This window comes from Anarhichas minor, unplaced genomic scaffold (genome assembly GCF_050575085.1).
Source record: "Anarhichas minor isolate MPS153535 unplaced genomic scaffold, ASM5057508v1 ptg000029l, whole genome shotgun sequence".
Taxonomy (NCBI): domain Eukaryota; kingdom Metazoa; phylum Chordata; class Actinopteri; order Perciformes; family Anarhichadidae; genus Anarhichas; species Anarhichas minor.
The window spans coordinates 897,288-923,064 of record NW_027466475.1 but is presented as its reverse complement, the minus strand read 5'-3'; the positions used below and the strand labels follow the sequence as shown (position 1 = coordinate 923,064).

General features: G+C 44.5%; 1 protein-coding gene across 5 annotated transcripts in view; it reads right to left on the bottom strand.

The window, feature by feature from the left end:
* The window catches only part of itsn1 (intersectin 1 (SH3 domain protein)), a 36,302-nt gene that overhangs the window by 4,446 nt on the left and 6,079 nt on the right, over window positions 1-25,777 (bottom strand). Inside the window, exons 2-40 of one of the 5 annotated variants that reach the window (XM_076104136.1) lie at window positions 25,716-25,777; window positions 24,692-24,778; window positions 24,045-24,108; window positions 23,785-23,945; window positions 23,183-23,356; window positions 22,044-22,107; window positions 21,671-21,771; window positions 21,515-21,578; window positions 21,298-21,435; window positions 21,129-21,217; window positions 20,617-20,756; window positions 20,221-20,343; window positions 19,791-19,940; window positions 19,428-19,568; window positions 19,171-19,258; window positions 18,764-18,903; window positions 16,490-16,573; window positions 15,502-15,579; window positions 13,219-13,355; window positions 12,824-13,128; window positions 12,067-12,455; window positions 10,308-10,555; window positions 9,987-10,161; window positions 9,805-9,891; window positions 9,405-9,553; window positions 8,990-9,069; window positions 8,727-8,899; window positions 8,584-8,629; window positions 8,358-8,479; window positions 8,074-8,209; window positions 7,720-7,914; window positions 2,309-2,430; window positions 2,072-2,178; window positions 1,854-1,955; window positions 1,634-1,715; window positions 1,146-1,244; window positions 966-1,049; window positions 740-823; window positions 220-351 (exon numbers count right to left, since the gene is read on the bottom strand). In XM_076104136.1, the coding sequence (XP_075960251.1) occupies window positions 220-351; window positions 740-823; window positions 966-1,049; window positions 1,146-1,244; window positions 1,634-1,715; window positions 1,854-1,955; window positions 2,072-2,178; window positions 2,309-2,430; window positions 7,720-7,914; window positions 8,074-8,209; window positions 8,358-8,479; window positions 8,584-8,629; window positions 8,727-8,899; window positions 8,990-9,069; window positions 9,405-9,553; window positions 9,805-9,891; window positions 9,987-10,161; window positions 10,308-10,555; window positions 12,067-12,455; window positions 12,824-13,128; window positions 13,219-13,355; window positions 15,502-15,579; window positions 16,490-16,573; window positions 18,764-18,903; window positions 19,171-19,258; window positions 19,428-19,568; window positions 19,791-19,940; window positions 20,221-20,343; window positions 20,617-20,756; window positions 21,129-21,217; window positions 21,298-21,435; window positions 21,515-21,578; window positions 21,671-21,771; window positions 22,044-22,107; window positions 23,183-23,356; window positions 23,785-23,945; window positions 24,045-24,108; window positions 24,692-24,778; window positions 25,716-25,743 (4,968 nt within the window). In that variant the 5' untranslated portion in view covers window positions 25,744-25,777. Of the gene's footprint in view, window positions 1-219; window positions 352-739; window positions 824-965; window positions 1,050-1,145; window positions 1,245-1,633; window positions 1,716-1,853; window positions 1,956-2,071; window positions 2,179-2,308; window positions 2,431-7,719; window positions 7,915-8,073; window positions 8,210-8,357; window positions 8,480-8,583; window positions 8,630-8,726; window positions 8,900-8,989; window positions 9,070-9,404; window positions 9,554-9,804; window positions 9,892-9,986; window positions 10,162-10,307; window positions 10,556-12,066; window positions 12,456-12,823; window positions 13,129-13,218; window positions 13,356-15,501; window positions 15,580-16,489; window positions 16,574-18,763; window positions 18,931-19,170; window positions 19,259-19,427; window positions 19,569-19,790; window positions 19,941-20,220; window positions 20,344-20,616; window positions 20,757-21,128; window positions 21,218-21,297; window positions 21,436-21,514; window positions 21,579-21,670; window positions 21,772-22,043; window positions 22,108-23,182; window positions 23,357-23,784; window positions 23,946-24,044; window positions 24,109-24,691; window positions 24,779-25,715 lie in introns of all 5 variants that reach the window. The other 4 variants (XM_076104137.1, XM_076104138.1, XM_076104139.1 and 1 more) reach the window with 4 other exon arrangements.

The window sequence follows — 25,777 nt, the reverse complement described above, 5'->3', positions numbered from 1 at the left end:
GATGATTCTGATTCTTATTTTATGTGCGATAAAATAAATAAAATCAACAGGCCTGAAATAGACCGTGTGCTTTTTGTGAGGGGTCACAAGCCCAAAACTTTTGTTTTAATCTTTAACAACACGTTTCGTAAAACGATCACTCGTTTTAAAAATCTTAATCTGAAAAGAAACGAGAGAAGAAATGTGGTGCAGCAGAAGTAAGCAGCAGCGTGAGATCACCTGAGTCAGCAGCAGGAAGTCATTGAACAGGAAGCCGTAGAGCTCCTTGCTGCTCTTGGCTTTAAACAACTTCCCGCTGTGGAGGAACTTCCTGGGACCCAGACAGTTGGTGACGGAGTTAAACACCAGTTGCTGAAGGACAGAGACGGACAAGGTGATTATTTTTAAATTAACATTAACATTATGATTAATACCAGAGTCTAAAGTGACATCTTCAAAAGTAATACACATCTTTTTATAGTTTTAATATGAGTCTATTCTTGATATTTTGTTGCTGCTGTTCTATAAAACTGGGAGTTATTATCTAACCTATCCTGCATCGATTAAGGCTAAATATTTAAAATAATTAGCTGCTGGTTGTCTGTAGTTATTCATGTGTTAATATTTGTTCAGATGAGATCTACAGAAATCATTTAACGTAAAGTGATCAATGATTCATTCATTGAGCTGCATGTTGTCAGTGTGTAGTCGGTGTGTAGTACACAATGCACATGTGTGTGTGTGTGTGTGTTACAGTTACCTCAGACAGGCCTTCACACTGGACGTGAGCCTGAATCCACTCCAGACGATCTGAGTTCTCCTTCTCCCTGACGCCCTCATTCACCTAAACACACACACACACACACACTTTACTTATTTATTTGTTTGCACGTAAAAAAAATATTGTTAAAGATATCACATATATACAAACAGATTTTTACCGACATAAACTCAGTGTGTGTGTGTGTGTGTGTGTGTGTGTTCACCTGTGAGCACAGCTCCTCTGCTTTCTCCAGAGCAGCCTTCAGATGGCTGTTGTCTGGATGTGACTCCGGAGTGTTTTCTATGATCTGTAACCGAGGGAATAGAAAGTACATCAGAAGTGATTTTTTTTAAAGTCTCAACTCGTCCTTCAGTGTGTGTGTGTGTGTGTGTGAGAGACGTACGTTCTTGATGATGAGCGGGTAGCGTGTGACTCTCTGCATAGGTTTGAGCAGGAAGCTGGACAGAGGCATCCCTTTACACCGGGGATCCATCGCTAACCTCTGAGAGAGAGAGAGAGAGAGAGAGAGAGAGAAACGGAAATCAGTGCTTTTCACACTTGAGTGGACTTTTCATTTGTAAAATAAAAACGATATCTATAAAACGCTGAGTGAACCCTTTTCCTTATGTTTGAAGTTAAAGGAACTGCTCACATATGTGGATTATTTTGGAGTAACCGGGTCATGATTTCTAGAAATAGATGTTGCTGTTTTTAACCCTTTTAACCCTCGTTGAACGGGGGAAGAGGGCAAACGACACACTCTACTCATTGTGCCTTTTAATAATTCATGCAGAGTGTTGAATTAACCTCAGTTCATAAAGGAACCCTCTGTTCCTCACTCACAAAGTTAAATACTACACATAAAGTGTGTGTTCGTGTGTATTTTTGTACCTTCAGGAAGTCTTTGATCTCCGGGCTGTCGTCAGTTTTCTGCTGAATCAGCGTGGCTCCGTTCAGCTGACACGAACAGAACCTGAACACAAAAACAAAAACACAAAATAAAATCATCACAGACTTAGAAAAACAATAACACTTACATTACAACCGTTTATAAAGAGACAGACATCAAGCGACTCCCTGAAAGACGGGATTAAAAGATGACAGACGGAACCTGATGTATGGCTGCATGTGAGGCAGCTGGTTGGTCAGGATGTCACCAATCATCTTCACGGGCATCCGGTCGCCTGACATCTTCTTCCTCACTCTCAGAGCCCTGCAGGAGGGAGAGAGAGGCATGATGGGAAGTTTGGTCTTCTGGGATTTTATCAGGGAATACCTATAGAGGATTATATTTCAAATTGTGTGTGTGTTTGGTGTGTTTCTCTTTACTTGAGCAGTTTGATGTTGCACATGATGAGCTCCTTCCAGTTGACGAAGATCATGGCCACCTCCTTCTCCGTCAGCAGCTCGCACTCCAACAGAGGTTTGTGGAAGATCTAAACACACAGAGACTGATATTAGTCAAAAACACAGGCATTAATACGTATTTTTACACATTTCTGTATTGATGTAAATACAATACAAAGAAGTCATCGACGCCGCATGAAGACGTATGTGCGTGTGCACCTCAGTGACGAGCTGCAGGTCGTTGGCGTAGTTCTCCTCGGTGACGATGAGCTCGTGGATGTAGCCCTGCCTCTTCCTCTCCATGGGACTCAGCATGTCCAGCAGGTGGAGGTCAGCGCACCCTGAAAGACAAACGTCACACACACACACACACAAACACACAGCCGTCAATCAAACATCCTGCAAGGAATAGAAAATAAATAAACATCTATTACACCTGTATTCATACATCACCAACACAATACGTACCTGAGGAACGCTCTGGAGCAAAGTTTGAGTCAAACGTCTGTGAGTCTGTGTTCAGTGAAGCTGTGATTTTATGTGTATTTCTTTCAGTAGGAAGTCCAACATATGTGTGTAAACGTGTAGAAGTTAAAGAGGAATGTCTATTTAAAAGTTCATATTTTTGATAGTGGTTATTTTTTACATCTAAATATACAAAAAAGCTTCTCAATGCGGCTTCAGTTTTGACTGTAGACAGCAGAAACTACCTGGATATTGACAAGATATTTATGACTTTTATTACCTAAAATAGTTTTAAGCTGAGTGCTGAATTGTTGGAGGCTTTTTACAATTTGTTATAAACTCAGATCTGCAGTGGAATCAGTTGATTTCTCTCCACAAACATCAGACTAAGATGTGATTGGACTCTGCTGCAGTTATCAATAGTTTACTAGATGTCCAAAAGAAAGATTTAGATGTGCTAACATTTCAGTTTTTTAAGGAACAACCTAACAAGCTGGCAGACACACAGCTGTGATATATGAATGCCTTATAAAATCATCTATTCAGCCTTTAAAGGCTGAAAACAGCTGCAAAAACGCTCAAGATTGATTCAAAATATTGATAAATGTAGGTTTAAGTCATTTAGCTCAATATTAACAAACTTAATACATGAATTTTATGTATTTTTTGTTTTTAATATTTGTTTAACTAACTGTTAAAAGAGGCCCGTAAGTGTTAAATTCAAAACTTTATCAACAAATGCCAGTTAAACAGGATGCTTCTTTACATTTAAGACAGATAGATTGCACATTACAAGTCTGAGTAACTGTGTGTGTGTGTGTGTGTGTGTGTGTGTGTGTGTGTGTGTGTGTGTGAGAGAGTAACGAGGCCAGTCGGCTGCAGTCTGTCTCAGAGCATTTAATCATCAGGACCAGTCAGATTCAACCGCTTCATCAAAATCTCCACCAATAAAACCTCGGGACATTGTTTTACTACCGACATTCTGCACATTTCATTCGCTCATTCAAGTAGCCTCTTCCTTCCTTTGTGTATCCGTCTGACCATTCGCGTCCATAAAACCGCTCATTCATGCGTCGTTTTCACTCACTCACTCACTCACTCTCTCGACACCAAGTGCAGTCTGGTTACATTTGGCTGTTAATCCATTCGTCCGTTCATCAGAGGTGCTATTTATAATCCCCATGAAGCATCAACCGTTACCATTCATTAGATTAACTATAGATCATACACAGCTTTCATTTATGTGTGTTTTTAAACAAACCAGACTAGACCAGAGCCACGCTTCAGAGCAAACTGTGTGTGTTCTGTTAAAAGTTGTTAAAAAATCCAAGTTTCTAGCTGGAGTCTGGTTTGTTTCCACCTGCAGTCCCCAAAATGATGTAAACGTAATGCTAATAGGGACGAAGATGTCTGCAGGTGGGAGTGTTGGCGTGTAGTAGTGTAGTAACATGCATTATTAGGACGTGTGATGTTGCTGCATGGCTCTGGTCTTGTGGGTCTTTGTTCAAACCTAAAATACTCTGACTGTGAGGAAGTCTCGACCATCGGTTACCAAACTGAAAGAAACCCCCACTCTGCTTATATTCATCTCCCAAAACCCAAAATGAGGGCCTCCATTCTCTGTTTTGTTTACCAACCGACGGCCTTTGACTCGTCGCCCAATCAGAGACCTCCACCTCCAATACTGACACACTCGAGGAGCCAATGGGATCCAAGCAGGTTAATAACACGATAATAAGAACAACTCTATTGCTTGTTGTATAAAAAACGTTGCGTAGTTCAATAATCGTTTGTGTTTCTGAGGGTAAACATTAAAAAATACTGTCATCTGGATAAACAAAAACACAAACAATACAGATGTAATATGGCCGCCAGTATAACACTCGTCTGTTGCTGTGGGAAATGCAGAACATACACCGGGCGGTAATGTACAGTATATATATATTATTTGGAAGTGGGACTATGCTGTTGGTTAGTTCGCTGTCCCTCAACACAGACCTGATAACCTGATGATGTTTTAAGGACTCGCAGCAGCGCTGTGAGGATCTTAAGCTAATTACATTTAATGGGAATTAACTGTTGAAAATTAAAATGCAGCTTCAACATCTGAGTCGTGACAGCTTCTCGGCGTGGATGGTTTTATCTAGTAGGAGTTTGAAACTTCACAGGTTTTTAATAACTCGTAGGGGTGAAATGATGATGCATGATTATTTTATACAGTAGGTTTTGCAGAGCAGGTGGGAAAAGCAAACTTAAAATCATCTTTTTGTGTGCATGAAGTCTGGTGACAACGGGCTAAAACACTCTCAAAAGGTGCATCACAGTGTGGAAGATTCGAGGAGGTAAAGCTCAAATTACTTAAAAAACAAATATCACTAGTTTGTGATTGTTGAGCCACAACTAAAAAACAGCCGAGCTATTTAAAGGACGACTTCGTCATTTTAGGAAATATGCTGATCGGGTTTCTTGTGTGAGATTTGAAGATCAACGTCACTCTCATGTCTGTACGTTAAATACGGAGTTAGAGCCTGAGGGCCAGCTTAGCTTAGCATAAAAACTGGAGGCAGCTCATATGTCTCTTTCCAGAGCTCCAAAATACACACGCTAACAATAATACTCTTAAATTAACGTTGTACTTTTGTTTCATCTCTGCACAAACACAAATGTGTAGTTTTACCTCTAAATGCTGACTTTAGAGGTGTTTTAGGATTATTTTGCTAGCCGTTTACAACTGCCTCCGCTTGTATGCTAAGCTAAGCTAATCACTGCCTGGCTGTAGCGTCACACTTAACAGACAGACACGAGAGTGTCGTTGATTTTCTCATTTAACACTCATCAAGAAAGCAAATAAATGCATTTCACAAAATGTTAAAATATTCTTTTAACTGGAATGATTCAAAGATCTGACGACGGCCATTTTTCTTTTTTTTTGACAAATAGTTCCACCCCTACATTTAGTTTTCTGTGTTGTGTGTAAATGTTCATCATCCCGGTCTCGGTGTGACAGCATCTCATCCTCATAGCAACAGACAAAACAATAAACATGTAAACAAAAATAACAACAACGGAACATAAAACTGATCAGTTAAAGTTAATACATATTCAGAATGTTAAAACTACAACGGATAAAAACATTATCACTGTGTGTGTGTGTGTGTGTGTGTGTTCACACTGTTTCAGGTCATGTGCAAACTCTCTGTACCATGTTGCATTTTACATGTGTGTGCGTGTAATTTGGTTAGCTCGTATGCTAAGCAGTGACAGCATGGCTTTCCATTTATAGCCCTGAGCTACGGGGCTGAGTCCCATTCCAGCTGCTCGCTCCCTTCTATGCCTCCTTTCCTAGCAGAGAAAGAGAGGAGGAGGAGGAGGAGGAGAAGCAGGCTAGCTGGAAAACCATAGAAGGGAGCTGCACAATAGGTTGAAACTTAGCACTCAACTGCTGTGGGACGCGTCTCAATACTGCCTCGTTTCCTCTCCTCTCCGGGGGAGGAGGAGAAGAGAAGGAGGGAGGAGGAGTCTTTGGCTTTGAGGAGAGGAGATGTAAAGAGAGGAGAGGAGACTCTGACACTGAGACTTGTCCTCCAGCAGATAGTGGGTCTTTCTGTGAAGCTGTGGGGAGGGAGCGGGTTAGTGAGGGGATGGGGTGGAGCCAGCGCCTTTGATTGACAGGTGAATGAAGCTGCCCAACCAATGGGAGGTTAAAGAAATATAAAGAAAAACTACAGGAGGGAGCGGGATGAGCTGAGCTACTGACTCTATTGACAGAATCTCCCATAAAGCCACAAAATGACCCACTATCCACTGTACCACGCTACGACAGGGCTGTGTATGGACGTATGTTAACGTGTGTGTGGATGTATGCACGTGTGTGTGTGTGTGTGTGTGAGAGAGCGTGTGTGTGTACAGTCATTGTGATCCAGTCAAAAACATGTTCATCAGTCCAATCTGAGAGAAAGGAGCTCAATAGTCTTTGTCTCTCCTCCCTTTTCTTCTTCTTCTCCCCCTCCCTTATCTAACACGCCTTTCTGAACCGTTAAAACAGAAAGAGAAGAAGAAGAAGGATTAAAAAGACGGGAGGAGAAGAGAAGAAGAAGAAAGTCCTGACTATTGATCTCCCTCCTGCTGGAACAGTGCTGTTTGGAGCCACAGCCTTAGATAAACAGAGTTTTGGCCAAGTCCAGTCAGAGCCGAGCACAGCCAGAGTTCTCTTTTTTAACGTTACAGTCTGTCTGTCTGTCTGTCTGTCTCTGGCTTCTATTGGTGGAGAGTCGCCATTTCCGGGTCATGTGACCTCTTGCTGCTGTCCCATTGGTTGAGTGGCCTAGTAGGCGTGGCCTAGTGGGTCTCTTTGAGGGCTTTGAGGAGAGGGGGGTTCTGGGTAATGATATGATCCTAGAGAGAGGACGACAACAACAACATCAACAAAAACAACTAAACAAAACAACAACAACAACAACAACAACCAATCGGGCGCTAGGTGGGTGGAGCGTGCAGCAAGACAGAGAGTGTGGAGGTGTGCTCTAACCTAGCATAGAAATAGAGGATCTAGAGCGAGCAGTGTGAAGAAGCTTCTATCGGCAGAACAGTAAGAATATTTTTACTTTACGAATAATGATATGTTTCAGTTTTGTCATTATAAGAAGCTTTTCATTTTGTAAAACAATGGAATGATATGATTCCACTACAAGTAAGAAAATGATAAGCTGTATTTGCAGCACTGAGGGTGCTCATGTGTCCTAATATGTCCGTATTCAAATCTTATAAATAATGTTTTTATAATATTTACTATAGTAAAAAGACACATTTTGTCTCTCCGCTCAGCTCTAGAAACTCTAAGTCTATGGTGGATCATGCTGAAGGGACACATGCAGGAAGAAGAGAAACACTTTTACACTGAAGCAAATACAAACACACACACACACACATGCACGTGCATGCACATACACACTATACAAACACCACCCAGAGGTGTTCCATGACAGGGAGGTTATCAAAGAGGCCCAAAGGAGTGTCACGGTGAAATCAATCACAGAGAGAGGGGACAGCATCTCCACACCTGGCTCTGGGGTGTGTGAGTGTTACACTGTTCCTATTGAGTATGTTCATGTGAGGTTATGTGTGTGTGTGTGTGTGTGTGCGTGTGTGTGTGTGTGTGTACTCACACTGCGTGCTCGGGTCGGTATCTGTGGTGAGTTTGACGTAGTTGCTGGGGAACAGACCCTCCCTCCCGTTGAGCTCTCCCTTCCACCAATCACAGTCGTCCTTGTTGAGCACCGCGATCACCTGACCTTTCATGAAGGCCAGCTCGTCGTCGTTCTGGGCCACGTAGTCATACATGCCGATCACCTGACACACCGCTGCAGGACCGGGGGGGGGGGGGGGGGGCAATAAAGGGCAATAAATATTTTTCCATACCGCGTAGGAACCCTGTGATTCATTGTGTTTTCCCCAGCGTATTGCGGAGGCAGCTGCAGGATATTAAAGACAGTACACCTGTTTGTATTTTGTGTGAGTACCTGTGTGAGGACCCGTGCCGGCCGTAACCAGTTTTGGAGGGGTGGGCTCTGTGGGCGTCGTCTTGCTGGTGCTGGGACTGAGCAGCTTCACGTAGTTGGCCGGAAACCAACCAATCTGGCGCTTCTTCCCCCGAGCCTGAGCCAATCAGAACACAGGACGCATGAGTCCTCACATTCCCATAATAAATACGACATACAACAAAGAGGTAAAAATCTAAATCAAACTACTTAATTATTATATTATTATTATTCTGTGCATGTATTAAGAGTTTGTGCTTGTATACCTGGAGCTCGCCCTCCCACCAGCCCCCCGGGTTTTTTTTCCTGATGAGGATGAGCTGTCCTGGAGCTAACGTCAGCTGCTCTGCTCCTGTCGCACTGTAGGGGGCGATCACCTGAGCGATCTCTGATGCAGAGAGAGAGAAAGAAGAAGATGAAGTTCAGTATTTGGCTTTCATTTTGAAATTGAACTGAAACAACTATTGACAGCATTAGTCACTGAAAGCTCACCTGGTTTCTTACCCAGGCTGCCCGTCTTCCCTGCTGGTCCCAAAGCCTAGAGACAAAGTTTCAATAACAATCATTACGAATATTTACCTTAAGACACATCCAGAGTTCTGGTTTTGCCTCATATGTTCTGACCGAGCTCTCACCTCTGAGGCCGAGTCTCGTGGTTTGACATAATTGGAGGGAAAGACGCCCGTCTTGCCCCCGACCATGCCCGTCCACCAATCCCCTTCTTTCCTGGTGACCATGACCACGTCTCCTTGCTGGAAGCTCAGGTCCCCCTGTTCACTGCTCTCGTAGGTGTACATGGCCACGTACTCTGCACACAAAAGGGGCGGAGTCAATGACAATTACTCACCCAATTTAAAAAAAATAAAAGAATACATTTTTAGGCATTTGCATGCGTTACCTTCTCCAGACTCAGAGGGTTTTGTTGGGGAAGGGGACGGACGATTTCCATTGGGGGGGCTTTCTGATACTCCAGACTCACTAGAAGAGAAGGAAGAAAAAACAATACTTTACACTTTACAACCCAACATATTTAATAAACTAATAAAAGAATCATCCTTTGTATGATGAGTGTTGTCACGCAACTTCTGTAAAAAGTGATTTTTCACTCTCTACTGAGACATTTATGAGGATTTATGCTTTATGCCTGATAAGAAGAATATCATCAGAACAATCATCTGTGGTGTTGAGTTTAAAAGGTCCTGTCTGAAGATCTGTAGCTTCACTCCCTCTGAGAGGATTAAATGATGTGAGACAGCTGTAGTAACACGATTCAGTGTTTTTAAGTTCTGACTCGATGCTCCATTTTAACCCACCTGGTGTTTTTGATCCGCGGCGCGGCACCAGGGGGGGGCGTCATGGTGGCGGAGATGAGCTTCACGTAACTTTTAGGGAACCAGCCTCTCTGTCCGGTCTGCAGCTCACCTAACCACCACATGTCCTGCTGCTCCAACACGGTTATGATCTGCAGCAACAATAACAACAACACTGTCAGTTCGGGCCTCGCCGAATGTCCTTTTCTGTTTGCATTCAAAGCTATTATTGAGGTTTTCAAATGAAAGTACGTCATACGTCAAAAACACACATGAAATGGAATAAAAACATACAAATGTAACTAAAACAGAAGCGAGATGCAGATTGATTGACAAAGATACAGTAGTCAACAACTCAAAAGAGTGCGTTGAACGGTATTTACATGGAAGAAGGCTCATGTACCTCGTTTTTGTTGAAGTTGAGGTGGTTGTCCTTCTTTGCTCTCCATGGATACAAAGCCTGAGCCTGAAGACCCTCGACCTTCTCCCCCTGACACACAGAAGATAACAGAGAACAACACCCATCGGTTCAGATGTTCACGGACAAACAGAGATGAGAGCCTCAGAGTTTCGTTAGGTTCCTACCTGCCCCAGCACGGGAGAAGGGGAGGAGCCTGTGGTCATCGTAGCGGGTGTGAAGGCGGAGCGTTGTCGTAACTGCGCTGACGGAACACTGAGCGAAGGGTTCTGATTGGTCGAGGTGGTCGGCCACGCGTCCCACCCCTCGCTGTCTGATTGATTGGCTGTGTTGGAGGGCCAACTGGAAGAAAACTCATATATTAGAGGAGTAAAAATGGACTTCATGCAAGACTCAAAATGGCGACATTGGAACGGAGCGAATAGTAAATCAATCAACAGCACAGTACAGTTTTTCTTTCTCGTTATATTGACTCCAGCGGTACTTACGTGGTGCTGAAGTCGGCCCAGTTACTGTTGACGGAGGATGCGGAGGAGGAGGAGGCGTGTCCGGGAGCGGGGGGAGGCGTGGACATTGGCTGCTGGGCTGCGGTGGGCGGGGCCGAGGCCGTGGCACGCAGGCTGATTGGTGCTTCGCTGTCCGGTATCCGTTCGGCGTAATTGGCTGGAAACCAACCAGTCCGGCCCCTGAGCTCTCCTCCCAGCCAACCCGGTTCCCCCGTTTGGGATTCATCCACCTGTGAGAGCAGAGGGGCGGGATTAAGATAACGCCGGAGCATGACTGCACACACAGTGAGCTCTCTTCTCATTTATCCATTTTTGTGGGCTTGTGACCCGGAAATCGATCTAAGCGGTTCATCTCAAAGGACGTCCCGATTCCTAAAATACATATTGAGGAGGCTATAAGCGAGGACACACTGGTGTATCCTTTGTGGAAGTCTTTTCGGCATCCGTGACATATAAAGGAGGCGTGACAATGGACCGCTGATGCAGCTGTGCACCGCGTCATATTTATTTATTGTCGTTTTAAAATGACGGCTGTTGTTTGTTCAACTCGACTCCTTGCGCCTCGCCCACAGGAGATGCGAGCACAGGAGGCAAGGAAAGGAATCTAGGAAGCGACACTCATCAATAGAGATGTGTGTGTTCAGATTCACGGTACAACATAATTCCAGGAAGCAGAATTACCAAATTAGTGCATAATTGAGTGAGACAAAACACAGAAACTTGACATTTGTTAACTGTTAGTTGTGTTCTGGCTCATTACAACAGGCTCTTATTATCCGTCTACCTAATCAATTATTCTCCTTCTATAAATAACCTCATGATAAAAACCTGTGGCTGTGCCCTTCACTACCAATTAAATAATATATCGAGTTTATTTTCATTTCTTTCCACCATGCTGTTGATGTTGTTTGTTGTAAAACTTGGCAGGTTTACATCCAACGTCTTATCTTAATCATGTCGAAGTATATTTATGGAGACAAAGTAGTCGACAGAGAAGTACTCTGTATGTATTTTAGGACCGTCCTCAACCAAATATTGTATTCAGAGAGATCCGACTGTAAAGTGTAACATCGCAAAGCTTTACGCTCACAGTTAATCACGTTCATGACGCTTCACATAAACCGTGAAAACAAATAAAAGCAAAACAACATTCACAGATCTGATTAGAATGATTAGGTTAAAAAATAAAAAAGAGCCAAAGACGTTCATTCACTGGCAAATGAACGAACACGGAGATGACATGAGATGAACCAATGACAGCAAGAGTTCAAATGAAAGCTGGCTTGTGATTGGTGGAGGCACAACACTGGGCGGGGGCTAGAACTTACCCATTCCCCCTTCACCTTCAGGGTTGCACAGCAGAGGAGAGAAGAAACAGTTAATACACACACGCACACACACACACACACACAGACAGACAGTCGACGACACACAGGAGGCTTTAATAAAACAAACACACACACACACACACACACACACACACACACACACACACACACACACACACACACACACACACACACACACACACACACACTACAAAACAGGCAATAAATAAAATGTCTGTTCACACAAAGTCATTGGGTAAACTCATTTTACTCAAACGGCCACTATTGCACCTGCAGATGCTCACATGACCAAAGTCTGCACCTTCGTCCTCCTCCTCGTGTTGCTGTGTGTTTGTAGCTGGAGGATGCGAGTGTACGAGCACCGAGTGTGTGTGTGTGTGTGTACTACATACCATGATTACATCTCCGGGAGCGATACTGATCTCGTCGTGGCTGCGGGCATCAAATGGATACAGAGCCCTGTAGTAGACCACCTTCACCGGCTGCTGGTCGAAGCTACTGACGGGAGCCTTCTGGTCGAACAGACCGGGTGGTACCGGGGCCTTCTGGTCAAACAGACCGGGTGGTACCGGAGCCTTCTGGTCGAACAGACCGGGTGGTACCGGGGCCTTCTGGTCAAACAGACCAGGTGGTACCGGAGCCTTCTGGTCGAACAGACCGGGTGGTACCGGAGCCTTCTGGTCGAACAGACCGGGTGGTACCGGGGCCTTCTGGTCAAACCGACTAGGCGGTACCGGAGCCTTCTGGTCAAACCGACCGGGTGGTACCGGAGCCTTTTCCCCTGTAATAAACAGAGAAACTAAAGTTTAATAAACACATAAAGATGGAGTATTTATAGAATACGGTATTTCTTTAACATAAGTAAAGGATCTGATGTGTACTCCTTCCTCCACTCAATTTGTAAATTTCAAAGTGTGCTGGAGTCTATTTCTTCCTTATGGACTACAGATCTTTTACACCAATCACTGTGCAGAATCTTTACTTTTAAACTCCGACCCTTGCCTGTTAACGTGTCCTAAATTCTTGCTTGAACTCTGCCAGAAACTCTGGAATTAAGTGAAGATGCCACTTTAGGTAATTGGACGTATTTCTGCAGATGTTTTTGGGGATCTTGTGCTCCGTTCATACCGTCTAACAGTCATAACACACCTGTTGAAGCCCAGGGGTCGGCCGGCTGGCTGAACAGCTTGCTCAGCTTCTCCTGCATGTCCTTCTTGCCTCTCCCTTCATCCTCCATCTCTTCTGCCGATCCTGCTCCCTTCCTGCCCTCCTCATCATCCTCCTCCTCCTCCTCTTCCTCCTCATCCTCCATCCCTCTCCTCTTCCTCTCCTCCTCTTCCTGAGCCACTCTGTTCAGCCAGGCGTGGGGTGCAGAGATGGAGGGGGGGCTCGGGGCGTTGGGGGCGGAGCTTGCAGCTTCATCCCTCCAGGACACGGCCTCCTCTGACGACAACCTGATGAGAGGCAGAGCGCCGTATGAAGTAATTAACCCGTCTATTCCCATGTAACGCCTTGGATATTATTCATGTACGTTTCATTCTTACCTGCCGTCCTGCAGCTCAGCAGACTTCCTCTCGATCGGGGTGTGTATGTGAGCGTGTGTGTGTGTCAGTGTGTGCACGTCTCCGTCCAGCTCCCTCTGCTTCTGCCTCTGCTGCCGGATGTGGATCTCCCTCAGCTCCTGCAAGGCACGATCGGATTACAGGAAGGAACAGCGGTGAGGAGGAGGAAGTGGGGTCAGAGGGCCGGCTGCTACGGGTTATCACCAACAACAAACAACGAACGACATCAACAGCAGCATGTACGTATTAGTCAGGTGAACAAGGCAAGCTCCGCCCCTTCTTTTAAGACCAGGTTGTGGAGCAGCTCATTGCTTTTGGAGTCGATCGAGGACTCTTAGCTGCTGCTTAAGATGCTGCAAATCTGTCCTGTGATGCACGAGACACAGCAGACTGAGGGGCGACTTCACGGAGAATGGATCGCGTCCGCTGATCGTTTGCAACCGCCATCTGCCCCCGTCTAAATTTCCCATTTCCCCACAAATAAAATATCGCGCTAATGATATTACAGAGCAAACACGGCCATAAAAAGGGAGCTTTATTCAATTATTTTTCATGACACAACGGTCATTGCATCCTGTCAGTGCCTTCCAGAATAACTAGCTGTGGTACTCTCTTCCCTCTCTTTCTCTTGTGTGTTCAGTGCAGTTTGTGTTTCTCCGTCTAAACGATTTCTCCTCGTCTGACTCTTGAGCTGCTCAAGATGTTGTGTGGACATGAGACTAACATCTCAATGACTGCTGCAAATACTTGGCAAACAAAGATGTATACAAACATGTACCAATCATATATTTGTAAATATTTGACTAAAGTGAACCCAATAGGGTTGAGTTTGTGGATTGTTGGAAACTAAATTATAAATACATTTTCAAAGTTGTTTCTTATATCAGTGAAAAAAACAACTACCCTCTCAATCATCACCAGAAGTGCGTGGCGGTGTCTGTATCTGCCCTCTGCCTGGATTTTCCTAATTTGCTGTGTTCAGGACGTCTTTAAAAACTATTTAAAACGTAGCGACCAGCTGCCAGATCGTAAGCACACATCCAAGAGGAAGATACTAAAATGGCGCACACAGCTCTGAAAAGATGCAAGTACAGCGAGTTGAAACGCCAAGCTGACAAAGTTCGTTGAGCCGGGGCCAACTTTGAGCGGCTCCAGCTGGTCGGAGGGTTTTGGAGTTCATGTGGAGTTCAAGCACAGCAGCACGCTCTATTTTGATTGGACAGGATGTGTCAGGAGCCAATCAGCTACCAGAAATACTGACAGAGATTTCGATGCAAAGGTTGTCTTGCTGGCTGTATGGGAGTAAGCTTTAAATTGTGTGCCTGTAGGATTAGTAAGTGTTTTAATGTGTGTACATAAACCGTGTGAGTCCTACAATTCAACACCTCACCATAAACGAATAGAGGTTGCTGATTAAATTTGTATTGCGTGCTGTGTTACAGTTACTTTTAGTAGAGTACACCGGCCATGGTGTTGGGGGCGGAGCTTGCACGAGGCACGGTATGTTTGAGGGAAGCGTTAGGAATAAGCAAAAAAAATATTTTTTTTAAAAAGGAGGGAGGGTGGGGGGATGCAGTTGGGGGGGGGCAGTTCTGTGTAGTCATGACAACCAGCTGTGCCATTAGAACACTCTTGTTACTATAACAACACAAAACAGCTGTCGTGTTTCAGCCAAACAACCAGCGTGAAGAAAACCTTCAGAAACAAGCAAAACCCCTCAAGAGAGAGAGAACACCGACTCCATCTGAAACAGGAAGTGGAGGACGAGAGAGAGAGAGAGCATGCCAACAGACACACACTCATCCAAAATAAAGGCCAGCGTACCAAACTCAGATTGTAGTGTATCTGCATGTGAGACGCATAAATGTGTACTAGCTAGTCTAGTCTGGCTGAAACATCATCTGGTAGCACACAGGCAGTAGCATGACAGCACAGTGGTAATAAAGTCACCTAATCTAGTGCACCTGCTAACCTAGCACGCCCGCTAGTTTAGCAGGACGACTGCGTACAGCGCTAACAATGGGAGCAAAGTTAGCTGGCTGACTACGTAGCGAGCTAACACCAGCCTGGCAAAGAGGAGGAAGCTAGAAGCTAAATATTTTAGGGGACGAGGTGAGGAAAGAAGGGTAATAATGAGAAGAGGGTGAAAGAAAAGGTGAAGGAAAAGAGAAGGAGATTCAAGAAAGAAAGATAAAGAACATAGCAAAGAAGGGAGGAACTGAGAGATAGAGGGGACAGGAAGGGAGGCTGGGTGGATGTGTGGACCTGTATAACGTAGTCTAGCCGAGCCAGACACACCCTGACGGCTGACACACACTCCCGAAGCTGTCCCTGCTCCTGGCACTGAAACACACATATACACAAACACACACACAGAGGATCAGTCATTCTGTAGACACACACACACACACACACACACATTGAAAGTTAGTGTTCCAGACCATATCTACGCATTCTGTTGGGAGTTATCTCGGTTTCTCTGCATGTAGAATATGATTAAGAACTCATGGGACACTATAAGTCCTCTTGATAGCTACCTTTGTTCATACCATCTCACATACTGTAAAATAACTTTATATATTACAGCTGAAATTACAAATATTAGACACAGCGCAGACACAACAGCAGTTAGCAGGTTATGCTGGTTACTTGTTGTCTTGTGCATGTAGCAGTCAGATCAGGATCCCAATTAATTTCTAACTGCTTCCTAATTACTGGAATACGGTACATATTTTTGAATCCCTGACATAGATCTGGTGATTTTCTCTCAGTAGAGAATAAACAAGAAGAAGAGAGAGAGCATGATAAGGCCTTGACTCATGCAAGGAGAGGCTCCTGTGACTCACTGGGAGGAGTGATGTGCTGTTACAACTGTTAAGTGAAGCCAGTGTTAACAACAACAGACTGAAGTTGGCAACAGCCCAGTTGTCATATTATTGAGTGCAGTGTGCAAGAAGCCTAGTTAGTTCATGTCACTGACTTGTATGTATTGGATAGTCGATAATAGTTTAGTGTTTTTACGTGTTAACTAGGTTTTTAAGTTAGTAATGAAGACACAGGTTGCAAGTTAGTAGTCTGACAACAGGGTGTGTTATGTTTCACTTGTTTCTCAAATAGTCCGGCAGTGCAGGTATGTTCTATGCTCCGGGTCGGCCATTAGAGGCAGTGTGTTCATCACATGATTATTTTTACATTTCAGAGTGAATCCCCGCTGCAGTACCACCCCCAGTCCAGCAGTGGCAGTGTGCTCTACCTGTCTCCCTCTCTGTTCGTCCTGAAGCTGGCGTCGCAGGGCTTCTATCCTGGCACAGTGGTTGGCATAGAACTCACACAGAGACTGGCATGGGCAAGGGAGCAAAAGGCCAGTGTAGGAGATAAATAAAAAGAAGTAGAAAAATATAGAAGGAAGGGTTCATCATGTGGATTAAACAAAGAATATGATCGGAAGAGAACGAAGGCAAGAGGTGTAGAAATACAGGGTGAAGAAGCAGGAAGGAGACACGGAGGAGGAGGAGGAAGAGGACAGCGAGTAGAATCAGGAAAAGGACAGAAGGAGCATTGGAGGACAGAGGAGGCACAGCAGTGTGACCAGAGAAGATTTTGGGGAGAGGAAGTGGTGTAGAAAGGAAGGTGGACGGCAGTATAGTCAGACATTGTTCACATCTAAGTGGTCTGCAGCTCTGTTTTGCAAAGAATCACACCACTGAGACAGGAAACTGGTATCCAGCGCTGCTGGTTTTGGCTTTTCGCCACTTTCTCTAACCACTGTGTTATGTCGACTACACTGAATAACACTGAGAACTTCAGTAGATTAGCTGTTAGAAAATCTATTTATTGAGGGCTGGGTTGTCTCTGCTTTCTCCTTCTCCTGGAACAGACCACAGGACTGATTCTGCTCTCTCTCTGGAACAAAAGGTGCTCCAGGAAACATAAACATAGTGCTGAGCTCCAACCATTAAAAAAGGTACAATGTGTAATATCTGGCCATGTGCTCCAAACAAATAGGGGTCAGCATCTCTCCTCTACTACGGTCTTTAAAATCTAACGTCAAGGATATGTAAAAGTGAGGCTGAAACTCTGAGAGCTGGTCAAAATAAGACAGCTATCTTATCATCTTCTCATGTGGCCTTTAGTTTACAATAGCCACCTGTGTGTGTACTGTGCCACTAACCGGGGCTGCACGCTTGATAGTTTGTTTATCGGATTAAATCCAAAGTGGCAGAAACGAGTAAATTACTCATATTATCGCTTCCACCTGCCACCAGAAGTCTACTTTGTCTGGAGGAGAGCGCGCGCCACCTCCCGAAAACAAACCTTCAGTTAGCGGAGCTGTTTTCTGGTTTCTGCCACTTTGGATTAAAGCCAATAAATAAACTATCAAACACGTGACATACATGGTACTTGTACTGTCAACGTGATTGACAAACCCTCTTCGCCCTCTCGTGTTAGTCTGAGGACAGATGGACGCTACAGTGACTCATCGCCTCTCGAGGTAAAAGCGGTAAAACAAGACACGCCGGGTTAGCGTGCTCGTTTCAGTAGATATCTCTGCAACACAACACTCTGTTGGTAATGTGAAGTCATGTTTTGAAGGTTTTAAACTGGCCATATCGTACACATTGCACCTTTTAAAAGGAATAAAACGCCCACATCTTCCTCACTCAGCAGTGAATTGTTGCCACATGAAGCAGCTGTCTGGGAAACCGCTCAGTGTTCCTGTGCACAGCTAGCTCTCTCCAAAACCACAGCAATCCACAGTGACACAAACACGGATACTGTCGTCAGATAAACATTGTGATTGTATCAGCTAGTGTGAGGATGGGATTACGAGGGACGGGACATGATTTGAAGCTACAGTCACAACAACAAACTAATGCTTTTAACATGGATAATGTTTCATTCAGCACAGATATTACTGCGTTAGCAAGCATAAGTATCATTAAACTGATTAGCATTTTTATGCTACATGAACATAAACTCAGAACTCAAACTGAGGCGATGTTGTAATGTGTTGGGTGAACTGTTATATTGAATTTTCTGTACTTTTAGTATCCATTTCCAAACATTTGTAACCCTCCAATAGATTTAGTGTCACTCACTTAGAGGTCTATTCTCGCAGGACTCGGCAGAGAAAAGTTACTATCCTCCCACTTTTATGAAAATACCAAGAGTGCACTTGCACTTGAATGCTTTGTCAGATTAAGTTTGACTTTGAGCTTCACTTTAGATTAAAAAAAAACAATACAAGAGAGCAAATAAATCAAGAGTAGGGACATCTGTAAAGCTTTCTCTTAAAGTTTCCATGAATTATTGTTGGGTAACCCTCTAAATGTATCATAAATAACTTGATCTGCTGTTTAACGACAGCTTGTATGTTTGTTTATCAGTCCACAGCGTCAGGCTGTACTCTAGTACAGGTAGACTGTTAGTTGAGTATTTACCTTTATAATCTATTTGTATAGACCTGACCTTTCCTCCGTGTGCTGTATTAATCAGTCAGTTATTAGTCAGTTAACGAGCGGTTTACCTTCAGCTGGGTGTTGAACGCGTCTATTTCCAGCAGCTTGGCCCTCGTCTCTCTCTCCACCGCGTCGAGCTGCTCTCTGAGCTGCTGTCTGCTCGTCTCCTTCTGCTCCACAGCCCTCTGCAGGGACGACAGGCTGTCACCTGAAGACACGCAGACAGCGGGAGATCCTTTTAGGTCAATAAGTCACAGAGAAAATGGACCAAATTAGTTAGTTGTAGAATTGACTGTGCGACAGACAGTACATTGTGGTAACCAGAGAGTCAGTTAACGAGACATTAGCTTAGAAAAACATGACAACAATATGTTTTTATTACACTAATCCATTAAAGGAAATTCATATATTAAAACCAGAAAAAGTGGAGTTCGAGCTACTGTGAATTCAAAAGTGTAGTTTGAGGAGTACTCACGATGCAGACTGTTCTGTTGAACCTGCTTCAGCTCGTCGTTGAGACATTGTTTATCAGGAATTAGCCTCCCCAACCACTGCTGGGAGTCCTGCAGACAAACATCAAGTCACATCAACACCCAGTTCCTTTTTTCAGTTTATTTTTACAATTGTACTACATGAACAAATTCTACAGTGTCTAAGAACGTGTGTGTTTGTTGGATGAATGGCTGCAGGAATGAACGTGAACTCTTCGTGTTTCCATTCTGTTCGGCGTACCTGCAGCTGCTGTTGTAGCAGGGTGATTTCGGCGATGCGTGTTTCTCTGGTCAGGTTGGTCTGCTCCACCTCTCTCCGCTGAGCCGACAGACGATACCGAACATCCTTCAGCTTGCCCTCCAACTGGGACTTCTTATCATTCTAGAGGATGGGAACGAGAGAGGGAGAGGAATATGATATTAAGTTTCTGCTGCTGTGCAAAGTATTAGGTGACAGAAATAATTTGTTGGTAGCTGTTCCGTTGTTCCTGTTGGCATTAGCCGATTGCTTTTGGCTTATCGTTGTCACACAAACCAACACAGTTAGCTGGGTTAGCTCACAGTTCGCTTGTGTTACCCGGTGTGGGTGCGCATGTTTGATTACCAGAGCCTCCAGTTCAAACTCCAGGGTCTTTTTCCTGGCTTTGAGCAGCACTATGCTCTCCTGCTCTCGGTTCCTTTGAGTCAGAAGCTCCTGGCGACGTTGACGCTCCCACTCCAACTGACGCTGACGCTCTAATTCACGCTTGGCAGCCTGGACGGACCGAACACACGCGACAGAACATTACAGCTCAAAGAACAGTATCGCAAAAGATTGGAAATTACATTCATATATTACACACTACAGCCATCTGCTGTAGGAGTGTAAATCCAGCTCTTCACTGTAAGAGCTGAGATTTAAAGAGGGCAGTGAAAGGTCTTGAAGTTGTCTGCTGCAGACGTAATTACACATCTGCAGCAGTTAATCGTCAACTCGAGCAGAACTCTTCCAATTAAAATGCAGAAACCTGGTAATTATGTTTTCTCCCTCATACCTCTCTCCTCTCTATCTCTTTGCGCCTCTCCTCCTCTCTGTGCCTCTCCAGCTCTCTCTGTCTCTCCAGTTGTTTTTCTAACTCGTGTTGTCGTCTCCTCTCCTGCTCCAGACGCTCGCGCTCCTGAAAAACAAACACAAACGTCTCTATTGTTTGTTACGGGTCACCCCGATGCACTTTCATTTCCTCCTAGTTTCAACACTTGTCGTAAAGATAAATAACTTACCGATTCATTTTAAAGACACGGGACACTGTGGCTGATACAGTGAAAGGACTGTGTCTGTTATAAATGCAAATATTTTACAGCCTGATACACGAGCAATCAGCCGTAGCCAATTCAAATTCTGCAGGCCCACAGTGTGGAGATGAGAAATGAACACAGTCAGAGGAGTCTACCTTTCTGTCCTGCTCCTCCCTCTCCAGCATAGCCAGCCTCTCCTGCTCTTTCCTCTGCAGCTCCTGCAGAGCATGACGTCTCTTCTCCAGCTCCAGGTTTCCTCGCTCAAAGTTCTCCCTCTTCTTGTCCTCGAACGTCACTGAGAAGACACAACGGGAGGGAGTGTAAACAACAAACAGAAGCTAAAGACGCAACACATGGTGTCATGTTTCTGGCCCCGCGTAAGCACCAAGAAGTAAACATTCACTATTCGGCTTTATTTCTCAAATAGGATTGCAACAACTTGAGAAAGTCTTGCAAATACATATCTCCAGAGAGGGGAAAGACCACAACGCGTGAATGAATATTCTGCTGTATTTCGTAGGCAGCTGACCGATCACAAAAACAACAATTGCAGAAGTTTCTCTGGAAACAGTTTGTTGAAGCATTCTTGTTTATCAAAAATCAAAGCCAGGTCTTGAAGCAAACACAGTCCCAGTTTGACCAGTAACATGATGAAATGACCAATCACCTGGTAGTTTCTGGCTGCTCTCCGCCTCCTCCTCCACCTCCTCCTGGACGCTCTTCTGGTCCGACTGAATGCTGTCACTCCGCACGCGCCTTTAAGACACACACACACAAATTATCAACACACACGGTAGGTACAAACTGCTGTTAAATCAATACTCACAAGTATTTACCTGAATGTGGGTGGGAGGTAATCTGGTGGTAACACGGGGGGCAGCGGTAAACCTGACATCGCCATATCTATGAGGTGCATGGCTAAGATGAACTCCTCTGCTGTTAGCTTTCCATCCTGGTCGATATCGGAGAGACTCCTAAAGGGGAAAGGAATGAAACAGACTAATGTCTTCTTCGTGTGCAGAAGATTAAATGGTTGAATGTCAATGTACTGACCATATCGTGGCCAGCTGGCCCTGAGGGAGACTGGACTGCATCAGGATAGTGCGAGCCTGAGGACCTGAGAGCGAGAAACCAAACACATTCAATACTGTGGCAAAGATTAGAGAAATATCAGCACGAATAATGACATGTCAGTGTGTGTGTGTGTACCTGTGAGGTGTCCACTCATCATCTTGTCATGGGAGTTAAAAAGCTGTCTGTACTTGAGCCTGGAGGACTGAGGAACAGCCCAATCACAGGGCGGCTGAACGCTGTGACGAGTAACCGAAAGTAAAGAACAGAGATCAGTAGTGTGACTATAAAATAAACACATAGTCTACTATGCACATTCAATATAGTCCTTAGCTCCTTGAGTGGTTTAAGTGTACGACCTAAGTATATATTAACTTGATGCAAAAGGGCCGAAAGACAAATTAGGAGAGGAAAAATAGTAACAATAGGTATATTTTTACCACAAATTTGCTCATTTTAGTATATATTTATAAGGTAAAATGGTGCAAACATTTCTGATAACGTGTCCTACCTGGCAACGTCCACGGACTGCCCCTTCTGCAACTTGGTACTGGAACGATTAAACGACGAGGGAGCTGAGAGAGACGGAGGACAGTAGATTGTAGTCTGAGGTCCGACACTCAGCTTCTTCACAGTGTTACATTAAGTTCAGTCAGTCTCTGGTCTGTGTCTCTTTTGACTTCATGTTGTCCCAAACACATCAGAAACACAGATGTACTCTCCTCAGACTTTCTGCCCAAACCCCATGCAGCTTATTTAAATTTAACTTCATGGAGCGAGAGAGAGAGAGGCACGACTCCTTCCTCAGATTAATATTTAGCAGGCTCATTTGCCATTTTGAAGGATCTCCGTGTTAAGTATAATTTACCCCGATCTCATTTATTCTGCTCTTTTCAAGCTCGTGATTATGCTCCTCTGCACATATTTTACATCTCAGCTTCCAGAGGGTTCTCTCGTCATTGAGGTACTTTCTCTCCCTAAGGCGCGCTCTATATGACACGATTAAATTCATCATCCTCGGGTGTGGCCTCTTTTACTGGTTATGATACCTGTTCATCTGCCAATTTTCTACTGTTCAGGGTTGCCGGAGCCGATCCCAGCTGACATTGGGCGAACGCTAATTGCAGGAACAGAGAACCATTCACACTCTAACCTCTTACCTACCTAGAGTAATCAATCAGGTCTTTGGACTGTGGGAGGAAGCCGGAGAACCCACGCTGACACCGGGAGAACATGCTAACGCCGTCCAGCCCGGGAATCGAACCCTTGCTGTGAGGCCGCCACCCTTTGGCAGCCTATCATCTCATACGTAAATATCTCTCTGGACCCAAACTGACTCTCAATGTATCTGTTTCTTTCAAGTAAGTACCTGGAGCATCCTTCACTATTTTATTTTAAATGATTTACTTTAGTATTTTGTATGTGTGCGTTTTGTTCTCCGTCTCTTTCTGAGTTTGGGATAAAAAAAAGAAGCAAACATTGAATTCAAAGCTGATTGGTTACCTCTCCTTAAAGAGTTAACTTAACTATAAAACAATAACCTGCAACTAAGATGACCCGATCCGTCATACAGACATAAAACAGTGAAAATGAACGTGTTCATTAAGCTTATAAATGAGACGTTTTAGTCCAAACACACAACATAAATACCTGCGAAGCCTGAGATGGGCTGCATCATGCCTGTGGGAGGGGCTCCGTTGGCGATGGGCGGTGGGAGGGGAGGAGGGGCAGACGAGACGAGTGGGGGAGACACTCCGACGGGGAGGGGAGGCAGGGGGAGTGGAGGGGCCGAGATGGGAGGCATGGGGGGCATGGGAGGCATACCTGGAGGAAAACAGAGATCAGAGAGAGTTAATACCTCTCTAGTGCTGAAGTACACAAGCTGAAGGAGAGGAGCATTATGACTCTTTACAACTTTATTGATCAGCCTTGAAGGTGAAGCAGACTTGATAGTGAGCAAGCGTTTCCTAAATGTCTAAATACATCCGCAGTGTTTTCACCAGTACACACAGTTTTACCACAGCCTACCACAGGAGAAGCAGTTGTCACATGAAACAATAGCAAAAGATGATATCTCTGTTATTACATTAAACTGTGTGCAGAGGTTCTTCTGTATTAACTTAGCAGCAGAGATCATCATCAGGAAGAATGAAATCAAACGATCATTGTCGTTAGTTTCTACAGTAAATCACAACCTAAAACATCGCGTAGATGCAATGCCAACACGCTGTGTGATTGTCTCCGTGTCTCACCAAAGCCGCTCTGTGGGGGTAAAGCCAGTGCGGGTTGTTTCATGCTGGGAGGAAGCTGGGGGGGCAGAGGGTGACCCTGGAGCTTCAGCTTGATGAGCTTCATGGCGATGGAGAACTCGTGGATGTCCATACGACCATCGCTGTTCATGTCAGCCAGAGCCCTTCAAAAGGTACACAGAGGAAACGCTTAAAGAATGATGCTACAAGAAGATGTCCGTCGGTCGGTGAGCTAGTAGAAACTTCCTGCCTGTGTGACTCACCAGATTTGGGCCAGGATTGGGGGGGGCAGACCTGATTGAAGGAAGAAGTTCCTGGCTTGGTCGCCTTGAAAAGACAAACAGAAACAGGAAGTGAGATCACAGGACAAATCCAAAAAGAAAAGGCCACTTTAGATCACGTGGAGAACGCCAGAGCCCATTTAACAATACAGAAGTATTAGATCTTATCTTCACGTTTCTTTTTTGCACTTTGTCCCAGCCAAGACAATAATACAAACGATGCCATCAGGTGATGTTAACTTAAAAGGATTAGTTGATTAATCAGCCGCCAGACAAAATATTAATCAGCAACATTTTTGATAGTTTAAGTCGAATGCCAAACAGTCTTTTAGTCTTCTATGAAACAGACAATGTTTAGGTGTCGGGCTGTTAGATCAAACATACAATTGAAATATATACTAACTTGGGCTTTATTCACCATTTTCTGAAATGGATTGATCAAGAAAACAACTGGATCATAATCAAGACAATTGTTAGCTGTGAATGTGCTGAACGACACACAGACGAGGGGGACAGGACCTTGAAGGACACGAAGCCTCCTTTATGTCCTCATCTCACCTTACACTGTGTGTGTGTGTGTGTGTGTGTAGGTGAGATAAAGAGAGACAGAGCGAGAGAGAGACTGTTACCTGTGATGTAACCCCCGGCAGTCGGAGAGAGGCTGAGAAACTGCTGATCATGTTTGACTCTCTCATCCACGGAGATCAGGAACACATCTGGACCCAACACACACACACACACACACACACACACACACACACACACACACACACACACACACACACACACACACACACACACACACACACACACACACACACACACACACACACACACACACACACACACACACAAAGGCCAAAACAAAGCCAGACACAAACAGAGGGAGAAAAGACAGGAATGAGAAGAATGTGTTAGTCATGAGTTTCACTTCCTGTCAGATTCCTATTAAATGACACTTGAGTGTCAACTCTTGAGAAACTGATGAGGAAGGAGCAGCACGGACGAGTGGACGAGAGACTAAGAGACCTTTGTCTTTCATTAGAAAGCCCAGTGCATGGCGAGCACGTCTCTGATTCACTAACATGTTAATGTAATGAAACTCATAACTGATGGCGATGGTTCAGTGGCCTTATTAAGTAATTAGCTTGTCTTTCTGCCTCTCTACTCTACTAATCGCCCAGTTTTCCATATATAGATATATATCTATATATCTATATATAGATACTCTATGTTAACAGTATCAATATGATGTAACGCTTACGCTGTGATGCACTCATCCAGCCTCAGTTGTGTCTATTTGAGTTCCTCTCTTCATGCACCAGCTGTTAAACAATGGTTTGAGTGGCTGGTCCTCATCCAGCCAACAATCATGTTCCAGCTAACAGTTGCACATCTGTTTACAGTCTGAACAAATCTCAAACTGTCTGCCTTTGTGTCCATCTGCTAGTCGTCCTCCTGATGGGACATCTGTCTGTCCGCATCCAGTCTCTCACCGACAGCAACGAGAGGTGTCTTCTAAATGCACTCGTGGAATATTATTGTGGATTAAAGGAGCAAAGTGCTGCCATCTTGGCTCTCCACTCTGAGGGTAAAATATAAACATCAAGCGTCACTAAACCCACTTTTCCTCCCCGTCACACACACACTGACCTGTGAATGTGGTGGGGAACTGTGCCATGGTTCACTCAGTCTTCTTCAGCACCGCACAACAC